Source organism: Tympanuchus pallidicinctus, unplaced genomic scaffold (genome assembly GCF_026119805.1).
Source record: "Tympanuchus pallidicinctus isolate F22 unplaced genomic scaffold, pur_lepc_1.0 scaffold8, whole genome shotgun sequence".
Lineage (NCBI taxonomy): Eukaryota > Metazoa > Chordata > Aves > Galliformes > Phasianidae > Tympanuchus > Tympanuchus pallidicinctus.
The window spans coordinates 23,290,313-23,305,457 of record NW_026294802.1 but is presented as its reverse complement, the minus strand read 5'-3'; the positions used below and the strand labels follow the sequence as shown (position 1 = coordinate 23,305,457).

The 15,145-nt window shown below is 36.9% G+C and overlaps 1 protein-coding gene across 4 annotated transcripts in view; it reads left to right on the top strand.

Moving 5' to 3' along the window:
- Positions 1–15,145, top strand: part of TMTC2 (transmembrane O-mannosyltransferase targeting cadherins 2) — a 234,030-nt gene that overhangs the window by 163,128 nt on the left and 55,757 nt on the right. For all 4 annotated transcript variants that reach the window (XM_052669219.1, XM_052669222.1, XM_052669220.1 and 1 more), the window contains 3 exons: positions 7,844–7,929; positions 8,793–8,977; positions 10,634–10,712. In XM_052669219.1, coding sequence (XP_052525179.1) covers positions 7,844–7,929; positions 8,793–8,977; positions 10,634–10,712 — 350 coding nt within the window. The remainder of the gene's footprint in view (positions 1–7,843; positions 7,930–8,792; positions 8,978–10,633; positions 10,713–15,145) is intronic.

Sequence of the window (15,145 nt, the reverse complement as noted above, 5' to 3'; positions counted from 1 at the left end):
CTCATGGCTTTCCCTCTCTCCCACAAACACTCAGGAAACTAAGTTCCAAGTTGATCTGCATTTTTAACTAAGAAATTGTTTTTAATTTTGTTTTAATAATAGTGAAAAAAAGAAAAGGTCTTGCTAACAGTAATACTAAGTTGGTGGTTCATCGCTCATTTAGATGTGAGTTAAAGTAGGTTCGTTGTGCTGACATTTCTCAAGTCCGAATATGTAAAAGTGGAACTACCTGGTAAACAGCCTATCTTGAGGATAAGATCTTTGGCCTGGAATTTTAGCAATCTGCGTTCAGGCTACGGCCTTGACTTTTTGTTTGGAAGCTTTTTTTTTCTAAAAGCCTCATGAAAATCTCAAGAGGATCTTGGAGCTTGACATCTCTGAGAGCAGTTGAGATTTTCACAGTAATTTCAGTGCTGAAAGGATTTTGGCTCTGATTTTCTACTGTAGGTAGAGATTGTATTAAAATGTGACTGTAATAAGGTAGTTTACACTTCAAGATACCTACCACGTGGCCTCCTGCTTGAGATAGCACTGCAAGTAATTCGACCAAATCTCAAAACCAAGTTCTAAAAACCTGTGTAGTATTACTGATTTCAGCTAGATTTCAGAAGGTGATAGATGAACATAAACGAAATCTCTTTCCATGTGTTTAAGAAATCCATGTATTTTATTACTGTGAAGTACCAAGGACAGAGCTATAGAAAAATATTTGCTTCTCCAAAGTAGGCAATGATCAGCAGATGAACAATAAACTAGTTTTTTGGGGTTTTTGTTTGTTTGTTTTTTATGGCTTGTTAACTTTTTTATGATTGTTCCCTAAAACTCAGGGTTTCTTTTGCTTTTAAATTTCTTTTGTTTAAAATTACTTCCAATTGCTGCCTAAAGTAAAATTGTTTATCAGTTAAAAGACAGTTTATTGTATATTATTTCATTTATATTTAGGCCAAGCTCTGCTTAGAGTATGCTTTTGTCATTATAGCAGTTATCTATGCTACCTTGAGTTTCTCAGCAAGTTAAAGTAGATAGATCTGCAATCTCACATAAATGTTTAATATGCCTTTGGAATGGTACTAGTTCATGTAAATGATGCATTTGGGGAGTGTACAATGCCCAATAAAGAATAAATTGACTAATCATCCTCAGTACCTTTATTTTCATTGCACTGATAGTGCTTTGAGTCTACAAGTTTATTGTTCAGATAATTTATTTGAATATATTCAAAGTAATTTTCGTAGCTTTCTTTGGTAACTACAGGGTACTATGTGAATAAATGTGGATTTGTTTATTTATTTTTGTTTAGACTTTTGTTAGCTAAAGTCTTCAGTGTAACTGACATTTTAATTCTGTGAAGTCTGAGGTTATATAAGTGTTTCATGCACAGTCTTTAGATTTGCATCCTTTGGTGAAATCTCTGGAAATCAATTTGAATTAAATTCTTTTTTCTTGTTCTTAGCCTATAAAACAGTTGAAATTGTGTTTTAGCTTCTTCCTTTTTAATGGTGCTGGCACAAAAATCTCCTTTGAGCTGTAAAAGTTGAAAATCCCCAAAAGAAAGCTAACTTCCTAACCTGTGCTGACCTGGAATTGAACCTTCACAGACAGAGTTGCTGCACTACTTCTTCACATAGTAGGACACAAGTCAAGGTTATGGTTCCTCTTCCTTGATAGCACATAAGCTTTTTACAATGCAGGATGTTGAGTTAAAAGCAAAGAGGAAGTATTGCTGACTGTTTTACTACTTGACCATTGCATTCTCTGCTCAGAAAAAAAGAGCCTTGCTACAAGCCTGTTTGGAATTAATCTGTGCTTTGCCAGTACTCGTCATCTATCAAGGGCAGCAGCTCAAATTTGTGTCTTTCTGTAACTGAAGCTCTCTGCATAAAGTCTTGCTGTGTTGTGTGACTGGTTTTTGAGGTAGCATTCAAAGGACACTTCAATGACCAGTGGCATCACACAGTGCAAATCTCTGCTGTGGGCCTTTTTTTTTTGAGAACCTGTAATGAAAAATGAAGTGCTGATATTTTCCTAATCAGAATAGAGAGCTGAAATGCATTTGGTGACATCCAACTGAATATTTCATTCTTTGAAATGGTCTGTGCATGAACTTTGTCCGTTTTGTGGACAGCAGTTCAGCTTCATTAGTACCTTCCAGTACATAACGGGTACCTAGAGGGAAGTTGGAGAGCGATTTTTGATCAGGAAGTGCAGTGAAAGGTCAAGGAGTAATGGCCTTAAATTAAAAGGAGGTAGATTTAGATTAGATATTCAGATGAAATTATTCACTGTGAGGGTGGTGACAGAGGAACAGGTTGCCCATAGAAGCTGTAGATGTACCATTCTGGGAAGTTTTTAAGGCCAGTTCTAGTGGGAGATGCCCCTGCCCATGAATGGAAAGTTGGAACTACGTGGCCCTTGGGGTCCCTTTTTAGCCAGATCAGTCTGTGTTTCTATAAATGGCCCCTCTTGTAAAAGTTTCTGTCAAGTTCTCATCCCACAGTGCTTGCAGAAACAAATGAGGGATCAGGCTTCTTGTCTGCGTGGTGCTGGCACAGCTCACAACTGCTCAGCACCAAGAGCTGGGGGGAAGAAACAGGACCAATGCCACTCCTTGTCTAGGAGCATCCCTCTCTCTCTGTCCAGGCAGCAGGGCTTGAAGCAGCTGATGTCGTCATGATTTAGTGGAGGGTTGTTAGAGTTAGGGTAGTATGGTTAGGTTGAGGTTGGACTATATGATCTTTAAGATCTTTTCCAAAATGAGTGATTCTGTGATTTCTGATGATTCTATAATTTCTGATGATTCTATGATGGGAACTCCAACTGAAGTGACTCAGGAAGAGAAGGAAGAACAGAACTATTTGCTGTCCAACTTACTTGCATTTGAAGAGCTTTTCCTGTAAATGGGAGAAAAAGACAGAATTCTTTCTGTGCTATCTGAAAGACTAAGAGAGTTAGAGAGTTTTGTGGATGATTGTTCTGTTTCAATATTAAAAAAAAAATAATAATTATTAATATGGTTATGCTTTCTCTTGTTATTAAATTCTGCAAAGGAAATAGTCATTCTATGTTACTACCTACTGGATATGGATTATTATTGACTACAAAAACTAGGATTTGTGTTCTATTTAGATATTTGCTAACAGGATGTTATTGGAAAACATTAAAGGTACTCCGTTTGCTATTCTTGTTAATGGAACCTAGTTGTAGACTGTTAGAAAAGGTTAGCAGTCATTTGGTTGAGTAGCTAAATGGTTTAATTGCTTAAAAGCAAGACAAAACAACAAAAACATTAATTAAGGAGCAAACTTACTGGCTTTGTGTGCTGGGCTTTTGCATTTTCTATTGCTATTTTTCTATCCATTAGTTTTGCAAATGACATTGAAAGAGTTGGTTTGGACGAAACACTTCTGGTTTTGCTGTATCTGATCTGAAATTTTAATAGATATTTCACTAACATCCATGTTTACCTTCATGACGGTTATGGTTCCTGTGTATTGTATGTATGTGGTTACATACATGTGGTATATGTCAGTTTTTGTGATTAAGGAATTAACTTTTTAAACAGAGCAGCTGAACTGCACCAGGAAGAAATTAGTGTGTAACTAGAGGAAAGCAGTAGACTTTCCATTTGTGTTTTGTGTCTACTTTTCAGTCCCTGAAAATAATTTTTCCTATTAGTATAAATAAGCAGCTCATATTTATGGAAGTAATGTTCAGCATTTCTAGATACTCAAAAGTTAACTTTTTTCTTTTTATTTTTCCTGCAACTAGACAAGCAGGATTCCAAGATGCTTCCAGAGTTGGTGGTTGAGGTCTGCTAATGCTACAAGTAGTCAGCTCATATCCTTCATTTCACAAGTGATTCACACTCCACTGTAAATTTAGCTAGAAGCAATACACATACACACACACACACACACAAAAAAAAAAAAAAAAAAAAAAAAAGCCTGTTGTAAGGATGTTCCAGAGTTTTGCTGCCGTGATAGCTAAAACTTGTCTACTAATTCTTCCTAAATTAGTTCATGGTCAATTTATATCCATTTACTGTATGTCCTGTGGTTTAAGTTGCTTTTCCTTTTACTAGTAATTTCATCCTCATGTATTTTTAGAGGGAAAATTATTCCTCTACAGTCCTTGCTTTTACTAAGCAAAAGGAGCCACTGACTCTTTTTTGCCCCCTTTCATCTGGTAGACTTCACATTTGTACAATTATGTGAGTAAACTTTCTTTGAACAAAAGTTGTGTGTTTCAATTAATGTCTTAACTTACATGCTTTACAGCTGGGAAATGAACTGTAGGGAAAACAGAGCTTGAAAACTGCAAACTTGATTCATCTTGTCAAGTAGTTTGCTGTTGTTTGTTTGTTTGTTTGTTTTAGAGGTTTTTTTTCAGGATATTTGGGATTATGCTCATTTATTTAGCTTGAGTATCCCTAGCCACTGTAGAAAGTTTATTAAAACTGGCAAAAGCTTTTAAGAGCTTCTGTACTCATCTAAGCTCACCAGTTGAGCCGGCTTCCTTGTATCAAGCATCATTATTGCAAAGACATACTTTTGTTTGTTCATGCTTGTGTAAGGAAAAAGGCAGGCTTTGTATCTCTGTAACGACTAAACACAGATACATACTTAATGTAGACTTCTTGTCCTGATTCACAATTGGCTTTTGGTCAGTGCTCTGCACTGTACCCCCCTCCTCTTTCATATTCTTTCTATCCACTCCTTATGCCTTCTGACGAGTAACCTCTGACGAGTAGTTATCATTTAAAAGTGCAAACAGAGGAAGGGAATGGCATATCCAGAACAGATCCATTCCTGGCAGAGGAGGAACTTCCATATGTGGCCATCTGCCTCCACTGCTGGGAGCTATCAGAGACTAGGCTGTGCCCGCAAGGTGCGAGTTTCCACTTAGGGGCTTTATTCCTCTGCATCTAGAAACTGGTCATTCAGAGCCAACGTTTTCTTTTGTCCCTACACTTACTGCAGACAGTAGAAATGACAACGTGAGATAAAAATTAACTTTCTCCTTGAAAAAAAGTGCCCCAAAGATGTCTTCAGTGTAACAAAGCATAATGAAAAGCTTTAAAAAAAAAAAGTTTGATTGTGGAAATAGATGAACATTTAATCCTTTCATTTCCCCCCCACATAAAAATGGAAATGTGCACGCAGGAAGCTTTTCCTGACAGTTTGTCATTTTTTATAGACTCATCATTCATTCATTATCACTCCTTTTCGGATGAATGGAAAGGAACTTATTTTTGACTGAAAAGTTGGAAAGCCAATAGAAGAAGAAGCAGAGACTCCATCTGCCATTGCCATTTTCCAACTTTATCCCTAGCAATCAGCTGTAGGGGAAGGAAGGAAGAAAGGAAGGAGGGAATTGAAACTATCAGAGTGGATCTGAACAAACAAATGCAAAGCACTTCAAAGGTCATGGGCTTACATTGTTACAGTCTATGGGTCTCACTTTTTCTGCCCCTCTCCATGCTCCTCGGTACCTCAAGCACTTCTCCAACATGGCTGCGCACCATGAGGCCTGCCTTTCAGAGACTGCTACAGAGCAGCTCCCCCAGTCCTCCTGCCCCACTGTGAGCCTCTTCTGGGCTGCAGGGAGCTTCTGCTCCGTGCCTGGAGCACCTCCTGCCCTCCTCCTGCACTGACCTTAGAGGTTATTGAGCATATTTATATGCTTGCATAATCCTGTTTGAGCTTAAAGCCAGGGAGGAACTGATTTTTCATCTGGAAAGTGAAGTGTCTCTCTTTAGGTACAGCTCTTCAGACTATTTTTCTGTTAGTTTTACTCAATGAAAATTGCATTTTTAATTTTTCTTCACAATTTTTCCTATCTTTGTTTAACCTGAAACTAGAAATAGAAGCTCATAAATCTAGTCAGCTTGTATTACCAGTAGCCACAGGGAAAACCAGTGATCAATCAGGACTGATTTCACAAGGACAGTAGGAGCAGTTTCATGCCTGGTCAAGGTTTTTAGGTCATATCCATCCTTCTGTTTATATTTTGTTTTGTTCAGACCAAATCTCATAAATAATAGAAATGAAAATATTTGAAATTAATGCAATTAATTCAATATTCAATTGTGCATCCAAGCAGTTGTTTATGTTTTTATATGTTTGTGAGAGAAAGAGAATGTCTATTAGAGGACCAACTGTATTTTGTTTTGTTTTGCTTTGTTTGGAGTAGAAGTATGGGAAGGAAAAAAAAAAAACAACCTTAAAATTCAAGTAATAAATTAAGAGTGCAAGTAGTAGAACATGTACTGGGCAGAAAAGATAAATTTGGTAACAATGATAAATAAAAGTGCTTTTAATCCAGGAAGTGTAATTGACGTATGCATACCAAGATAATTTCTTGTGTTTGTGTTAACCAATTACTTCTCTTAATAAGCAGAAGAGCTTATACTGGAAATACGAAGGAAGTCCCTTACAGACTGACTTGGGGCTAATGGACAGATACTGTTTCAAACGTGAGGCTACGTGTTACAGATGGAGAAAATGTATATGTTCTTTCATTCTGTTGAATTCTGACCCAGTGATCAGAAGCAAATAATACTTTTTTAAATTCCCATGAAGTCTACTGGTTTGATTCAAGAAGTTTTCCTGAGACTTTGGAGGGAAAAGTTTTTCTGATTGAAAATGGATAAAGGAAAAAGACCAACCTCTTTGCAGTTTGAAAAGCTATTATCAGAAGCATAGAGGAAGGAGAGAAAGATTCTGTAGGAAAAATAGAAATAGAGATTATAATCCTCCATCTTCCACCTTCTAAAAGAAGTACTTTTTTTTTCCTGAGTACTTTGAGGTGTGTACACAGAGTCATCTCCCACTGGATCATGTCTCAGTCCAAGCTCTAAGATAGCTAGTTATTAAGGATTTTCTTATATTTGCTTTTCTAAGGCATTGTGTATACTTCTGATCTTAAAACTTTGGGAATGCTGTAATGCTTTGAATGCTCATTTAAGCATACAGTTGTGAATTTATGATTTCCACATCACTAATTTCTCAGTACCTTCTGTATGACTTCTGTAATTTGTAATTCACAGAGATACTTGTCATAAAAGCTTTAATTAAAGCTCATGAATTATGAAACTAACAGAACTGGAAGAATTAAGAATCATTTTTGACATCTCTTAAGTTATTAAATTTGGTCAGAGCAGAAAGAAGACGTGAGAAAAAAAAAAGAATGGATGTAGATGCTTAGCCCTATCTTGGATAATCTAGTGAAATTGATCAGCAAGAACTGGTTAAGGTAATACAAAAGAAGTGTTAGGTGGTTAACTTTATTATGCATTTGAAAAAAGTCTGCTTAATTCAAGTCAAGGAGAGAAAACAAACTAAACATGAGGGACTTAAAGGTTACAAATAACTCCACCATACTCCAACCACTTTAAAAAATCATTTTATCAAATGAGTCAATTAATCTTCTTGTTTCTATCAAGCTGAAACTACTGAATGTAACAGCTTTGGTAAAGCCATATGAACATACCTTTTGTCTATGAGTTATGTTAGGCCAAAAAAATTCCAAGTGAATTGTTAGTAACATGCGAATTTATAATATTTCTCTCAGCTTATCATAGAAGCATAGAACAGTTTGGGTTGGAAGAGACCTTTAAGATCACCTAGTTCCAACTCCTTTGATATAGGCAGGGACACCTCCCTCTAGACCAGATCACAGCCCCATCCAGCCTGGCCTTGAATGTTTCCAGGGAGGGAAAACCCACAATCTCAGTTTTGTTTTTCATATATATGTTTAATTTGATGAGACAAAAAAAATATATTTTGAAATTACACTTTGAATAACCTTCCTCCCTCTCTTTTTCTCTTTCATCTGTGTGCAGAGGATTACTTCTTCAAGAGAACAACAGGTTTTCAGAGGCATTGCATTACTATAAACTGGCTATTGGTAGCAGACCCACATTAGCTTGTAAGTATTTCAGCTCAACAAACTTGCATGACATTGATTAGCATTTTAAAGGATATCTTCCTACTCTTTAATAACACTTTTTTTTTTTTCCCCACACACATTTTTTTCTTTCTGAAAGTGAAAGAAGAGATTTCACCCTTTCCAAGCTGGAAACATTGTTTTACTGTGGTGAAATTTTACAGTGGTTTTATTTACTGTGGTGAAGGGAAGAAGCAGATAGGGATTTAACACTGGACAGCACAGGTAGAAGTTAAAATGTTTCTGGCATTGTTATCTGTAGATATTTCTGCCCAAATTTATAGGCTCCTGTTATCTCTTTTCTACAGCCGGTCTCTGATTATTTTACTAAGTGTTGTAAGTGAATAATATAAATATTTTTAAGTCTTTTAATTTTTCTTTTCTTATATGGAAAAAATGGAAATAATCCATAAGGTGTTGCCCAAACTTAAGTGTTGTTCCAAAATTAAGTAAATACTTTTAAAGTGATTTTTTTTTGTAGGTGAAATATTGAATCTTCCACATGTCCATGTGTGTGTGTACACATACATATGCATAGACATATCAATATATTTTTATAAAAAAAAAGATCAAGTTTTCAACATTTCAAGCACTGACAGTATATGCTTGATACACTCCTAATAAGAGGAATGACATGGAGTGCACAGCTTAACCAGTATTCCCTTTTCACTTTCCTCAGTCTTTATAGCTTCTATTCTCCTTTCCTTGCTTCTGAACAATTACACTCTTACCTGTTCCTCTTTATAGCAGTAATTGATCTATATTATACAAAATCAAATTAGATAGTAACAGGATCTCTTTCTGATATTACTTTGAAAATATGACATTTCTTTCCATCTTCACAGCTGCCTATTTAAATACTGGCATCATCCTGATGAACCAAGGGAAGACAGAGGAAGCCAGGAGGACATTCCTAAAGTGTTCAGAGATCCCTGATGAAAATTTGAAAGATCCTCATGCTCATAAAAGCTCTGTTACTAGTTGTCTTTATAATTTAGGAAAACTTTTTCATGAACAAGGACACTATGAGGTAACACTCCAGATTTGTTACAATAGCATGCACAAATAGTGGCCCACTGTTTCCATCCAGACTGTCAAAACACGACACAGGCATTAATTGACTGAATTTCACCAAATCATGATTAGTATTCTCTGCAGAGAGTAGTTATTCTCTACAACCATGGGTGGGAAAATGTTAATTTGCAGTGTGATGTTCTGGTGTCAGAATTGGTATTATCAGTGATCACATCTGATTATGTGCTAATTCATTCTTTTTGTCTTTGTCCCTATTGCTGGGAAAAGAATTAGGCTGCTGCAGTCCAGCTGACCTAATTCATATTGGCTTTTTACTTCAAAATAGTGTGTCCATCTTTAGTTATTAAAATGCATTGTTTCCAAGAATTAAACTTAGTTGGAATAATTCAAAACTTCAGTGATTGGAAACATCCCAGTTTGTTATGTATGCTAAAATCCTAGTGCTGTTTTGAGATAATTTGGCCTAAGTGCTATAGTAAGTTGAATTTTTTATAGGTAGTTACATGGCACCCAACACAGCTATCTCATTTACACGTGACTGCTGAAATTTCTCTCCATTCTCCCTAGGAAATTTTTAAAACTGGTTCTTTGCTTGAGTTTTCACCTCTTACAGTATTTGAAAGAAAGTCATTGTCTTTGCATTGCCAAGGATACTTCAGCACAGGAGTTACACGTGGCTTTGATCCATGCAACTCTTTCTGACTGTGAGAGCTAACTTGGTTGTTTAAGATCAGACATTCACAAGGCCTACAGATTCTCTATCACCTGACTGTCGAATCCAGCCCTGTCAGATGGCAGTTACTAATTGGTTAAAGCAGGCACAGACAGCTAATACATCCATAAAGATAAGAGAACAGCAGCATATTGCCTGCATGGCTGATAGAGTGTAGAGGTAGAGTGCAATGCCTGCATGGTACAAGAGATTTTAAAAATTTAAAACATTGGGTTTCTGCCTGGTGGTCACGGCAGTCTGACCCAGGCTTGATCATATATTTAGATTTTTCAGTCACGTTTCAGTTGTCAGAAGCTGTGACTATTTGATGGGATGACGTGGAAAGCGATGCATAGCGAACAGACTGATCAGTAAGCATCCTAAGTGCTGAATGAATCATAGGTACATAATGAGGTAATTCAAAGCACAGCACATTTGTGAAGGGAAGATGGTTGTGGCATTCCTAACTATAGTCCATCTCATTCTGTGGAGCAAAATTTTGCTTGTGCTTTTGCTTATATTTTATTATTCCTTGGTGGTAGAAAATGATTTCTTTATTTTTAGGTCACTTACTGTAGCTTAGTCATCAGAAAATCCTTTGTCTACTATTTGGTATTATCCTATATTGTTTACTAGCATATAGAATTTTATATATATTCATAAGCTCACGAGTCTTCAAAGAATTTAAAGAAATTTTGATGTGGGAAAGGAGTTGTGTCAATGGAACTAATTTGATCTCTTGCCAACAAGCTTTACTGAATTTGTATAATTTTGTAAATGAAAAATGTGAAAGTTCTGTGATATTTATAATGCAGATGTGTTTTCTCTCTCTGCATCTCTTTATTTGGAGAAGACAGATTGTTTATAATTCATATGTAGAACCACTGTTGAAATTGGTCCTTTGCTAATGATTTGTCCCATGTGTGTCTCTCTCTTCAGGATGCCCTAACTGTTTACAAAGAAGCAATACAGAAAATGCCAAGGCAGTTTGCACCACAGAGTTTATACAACATGATGGGTAAGTATATTGTTACTGTGTCAAAATGAATTAGCTAATAACAACAAAATAGTTGCTTTCAGTAGATACTAGCCAAACAAGGTTCAAGAGCTTACATGCCAGTAAATGCAGTGCTGTATGAAACATGACTAGACTATCAACTGTTGGATATCTAAGAGTGCTCAGTTTTTTTTTAAATTTATTTATTTCTCTTTGAAACTGAGTTTGCATTTGCTTTATAGAAAACACAGTGGAAAGTAATCCTAATTATAACAAAATTTCATCTAATATGGTAGTATTCTTAATAAGATAGTATTCTTAATCACATCTTTACACAAAATACATTGAACGAGTGACAGGAAAAAAATGTATGTATTATTTGTACTATTCAGATCTGCAAAAAACAGGAAAGCAATTGTTCCTGAGATGTTTTAAGTGGAATTATTGTTAAAGAAGCATGCATTTCTACTAGCCCACCTCAGTTTCTGATGAGTAGATTTTGCAAGCTCTTATCTGAGAAAGAAACAGTCTTAAGATGCGTTTGAAATAGTTTGAAGTGAAGCAGTAAAAAATACATGTAGAAGCAATTAGGATCCCTCATGCCAAAAGGGTAAGGCTCTGTGTTGGTTAACACAGCTGTCAAAAGGAGGCACCACTCACTCTTCTTTACTTATTTGGAAAATTTATCTTTCAGTAGCTCCTTACAGGTTCTTGGACATGGGAAAAGAACTCTGAAACTCTGGTTGTAACTGATGCTACCTATTTGCATATCTGTAAATGCTAAAATAAGTATTTGTCACTATGACAAAGTATCTAATGTCTTTCATACAGTTCAATGCAGATTTACTTCTTCCTAAATTCTGAGCTCTACCAGGTCAATGCAAATGGCTAAAATTTGCACATGCTTTTTTTTCATTTTTATTTATCAGCATTTACTGATGGATTTGATGGGGTTATCTGCAATCATAGCTCTGTGGGAATTAAACATCTGCTTATTATTGGTGTCCTGTAGTGGCTTTTGATGTATTGCAGGGCTCCAGCAAACCCTCAGAAGTTTGATTGCCCTCTTTAGTAGGATATATATTTCATAGTTCTGATAAAAGTGCTGTCAGAAGTGCAGAAATTACAAGATGAAAACCAATGCTGTTTCCCACATCATGGTTGTTTCATTATAAGGCCTGTGTCACCCTTTTTCTTTCCCATGAATAGGTGCTCCCTTTAGAATCATAATGACCTAAAAGGTTCTTTAATATATTGCTTCTTTTTCTGTTGGTTACTTTTTTAGATTCAGGAGGTCTTTCTCAGCTTTCTTTATCCTTTCCTCAGTCCACAAAGTTCAAGTTCACTCTACTTCTGGGATTTGCATGTATTAACTCACTGAGTGACAGTGAGCACAAAGACCAGCTCTGTCCTTTGCCCAGGCTTGGCTGGTGCTACACATGCTCCCTCCACTGCTCAGTGTGCGCGCCGGGCTCCACTGCCTTTATGCAGCTGCTGACAGCCACAAATATCCTGGTGGCATAACAAGTCAGGGCCAGCTGAGATTGCCATAGCCTCTTTCAGGCTATTATGGGGCTCTGTAAAGTACAGCTTATGCTGTACGTGGTGTATATTTGTATTTTGGTTGCTGTTGTGATTGCAGCTTTTGCAGAGAAACCAGGACTTGCTTCACGTTCGTTTCTGAGGTGTGGCTTATTGGCTCTATTGCAGAGGCAGTCTGAGAGGCTAGGTGAAGAGCCAGATGGTGACTTCAACTGTGCTCAGTGCAGCTATGCTAACAGCCGGTTTGTTTAAAGCTGTCCTGGGTGTGTCCACATCAACACTCATACTGCAGTTAGACAAATTGAATCAGACTGTTCTCTCCTGTCCGTAACAGTGTAAAGGTCAGCTGGAATGTCAGAACTGGGTAACTGTGCTGGGTTTGTCCTGTGGAAAGAAAAGATACCTCTGGGGAGTAATTTAGCCCACCTGTCCTAAACACCTATTTTAGTTTACATGAAAAATCCTCTGTAAGCATACTTCTTCTGTAAAAGGAGCTGAGATGGCTGGCTTAGAATTGCTAGATTGAGTTGGGTGAGATAAATCCCAAACACCAAGTCAGTCACCTCTTTGCATCGAAAGTGACAGGAGAACAAGGCGAACACATCCATTATCAGGAGTGCATCTGCTCTGCAGTTCATACAGTGCCACTGGGTACCAGAGAGCTGACTAGATTGTTTATTTCTGTTTTGATATTCAAGACAAAGTTATAAACACTCTCACCATAACACTACCTTTGATATACAGCTTTACATAAATTTGTCTGGCTACTGCTTGCCTTTAATTAGGAGACTTTGAGGCAGTGAGATAGGCCAGTGCTGTCTCATGTGCTTGGTGCATGAAGCTGTCTCTGATCTGTGCCCATTCACTGTGTGCTGAGGAGAAGGAGGAGCAGCTGGAGTGTGCTCCCTACCTGTGCAGGAAGGAAGGATCCTTCCCTGTCAAGACATGTGGAGAGGGTCTTCATAGCTTATCATGGAAGCGAAGAGTAGATACAGTTTGAGATTATGTATCTGCTGTAGTAACTGTTATGATTGATGTATTCCAAGTATCTGGCAGTAGCTCTGCTTGTTTCAGTGTCAGCATGTGATCTAAGAAAACAGTACTTCCTTTAATTTCTAATAACTAGTTGATTATTTCATTGAAGATTTTATGAAGGCTTTTTTCCATGTATAATGTAGATAAAATACATGAAGGAAAATAAACAGAAGATGAACTGTTTGAATGAATCAGGTTTTGAGCTCCAGCACTCCAAGTGCGGCAGCATTAGCACTCCAGTAGCGTTAAGCCTTTACACCACCTGCTTTCCCTGTTTGTCTTACAGTTCTTTTCCTGCACTTGCCTCTATTGGCCTTTTGCTCTGCCAGGCCCAGGGACTCATTCCTCTAGTGTGCCAATCTGTCCAGCTGACTCATTCTTTAAAACTCAAACTAACTTCCCTGTTAAAAGAGGAAAAAATACTGGGCTTCAAGAAGCAAACCATCCGTTTGATTTTACATTTTAATCATTACACAAAAGGCCAGAAGACCTGCATTACTATTCTAAGTTTGTGCATATGAAAAGTTGCAGAGTAGATTTTGGTCTCCTGTTGCTGTGATTTATTTTGCCAGGTGTGCAACAAGTCAGCTAAAGAAACCATATGTTTCTCTGGCTTTGTACCAAGAAGTAAAACCTTTTTCTTTTTTTTTTTTTTAATTTGAAGAACTCCGAACAGCTAAAAATTAAACTCTAAAACTAGAAACAAAATAATTATTCAACAGGCTGTGTAGGGTTGGCTCGATATTTATTTTCTCTATGTCATATTTCTTTGATGTAAATTAAAAAGTACGTACTAAGGTTACACAGATTAATTTGTTTGGCATGACAGCATGCACTACAAAGGCCAGAGTCCAGCTCAGCTGCATTAAATAGGTAATATATTTTGTTTAAAGTTTCAATTAAAACCTAGGGTCAAAAGATAAAATAGTCCCTGTGGGATCTTGAACACTTTAATGCCAATATTAGGATTGCTTAAGGATCAGCCTTTGCTCTCGATGTCTTTTGCATTCTTGAAATCTGATATTGTACAGTTGATTGTATTACATTGCTTTTAAAACCACGCTGGCCCACCTGCTACAGTAATTTGTACTCCTGCCAGTGAATTGGTGTGAGGTGGGGCATTAAAGCTTTATTTTAATATTGAAAACAACAACAGAGATGCTGGAGTGGTGGTGTTCAGGTTTAAGCTGGCAAGATAAAGTCATAAAGATGCTTATCATAAAGATGATAAGAAGTCATAAATGCTGTGATCATACTTCATCTGCTCTTGCTGACTAATGTCTGAATGTCTATTTTCAAGTGCATTTCATGCAAAGTTTTTCAGACCTTTTTGTATGAGAGAAATGCAAGTTATAAAAGAAGCTGGCATTGCAGGAGTGAATATGGTTAATGATGTGCAGTTTAGATTTCTCCTTGCTAATGTGCTACATTGCACATGGACAGAAAACAAATCATACTATAGCGAAAGCCAGGTACAGAAAAGGAAAGGGGAGCCAAATTGTACATCTGGTGCAGAAGTTTGCATCATAAGCATGGAGGCTTAGCATGTAGAGAGATTTTTTGTGTTGATGATTGTAACATAGCTATCTATTTAATTATGCTTTTAAGTGGATGTGGCTGTTTGTACAAACCTGTTAATATTGTTAAGGTTCCTATCCTATTTGCCCCCCACTCCCACTAAATGCTTTTTTTATTGAATTACTTTTAAATGTTGTTCAGTACTCCAAGAAACACTTTTGTTGGTGTAGTTTTACAGTTCATACTGTGCAAGGCTTACTTTTTAAGAGCCAAAGATGATTAAGCTGTGAAATGGATATCCCATGTCATATCTTGTGCAGAGTGTGGTACCTCCACTTGTCTAAGCTCCAACCATCAGT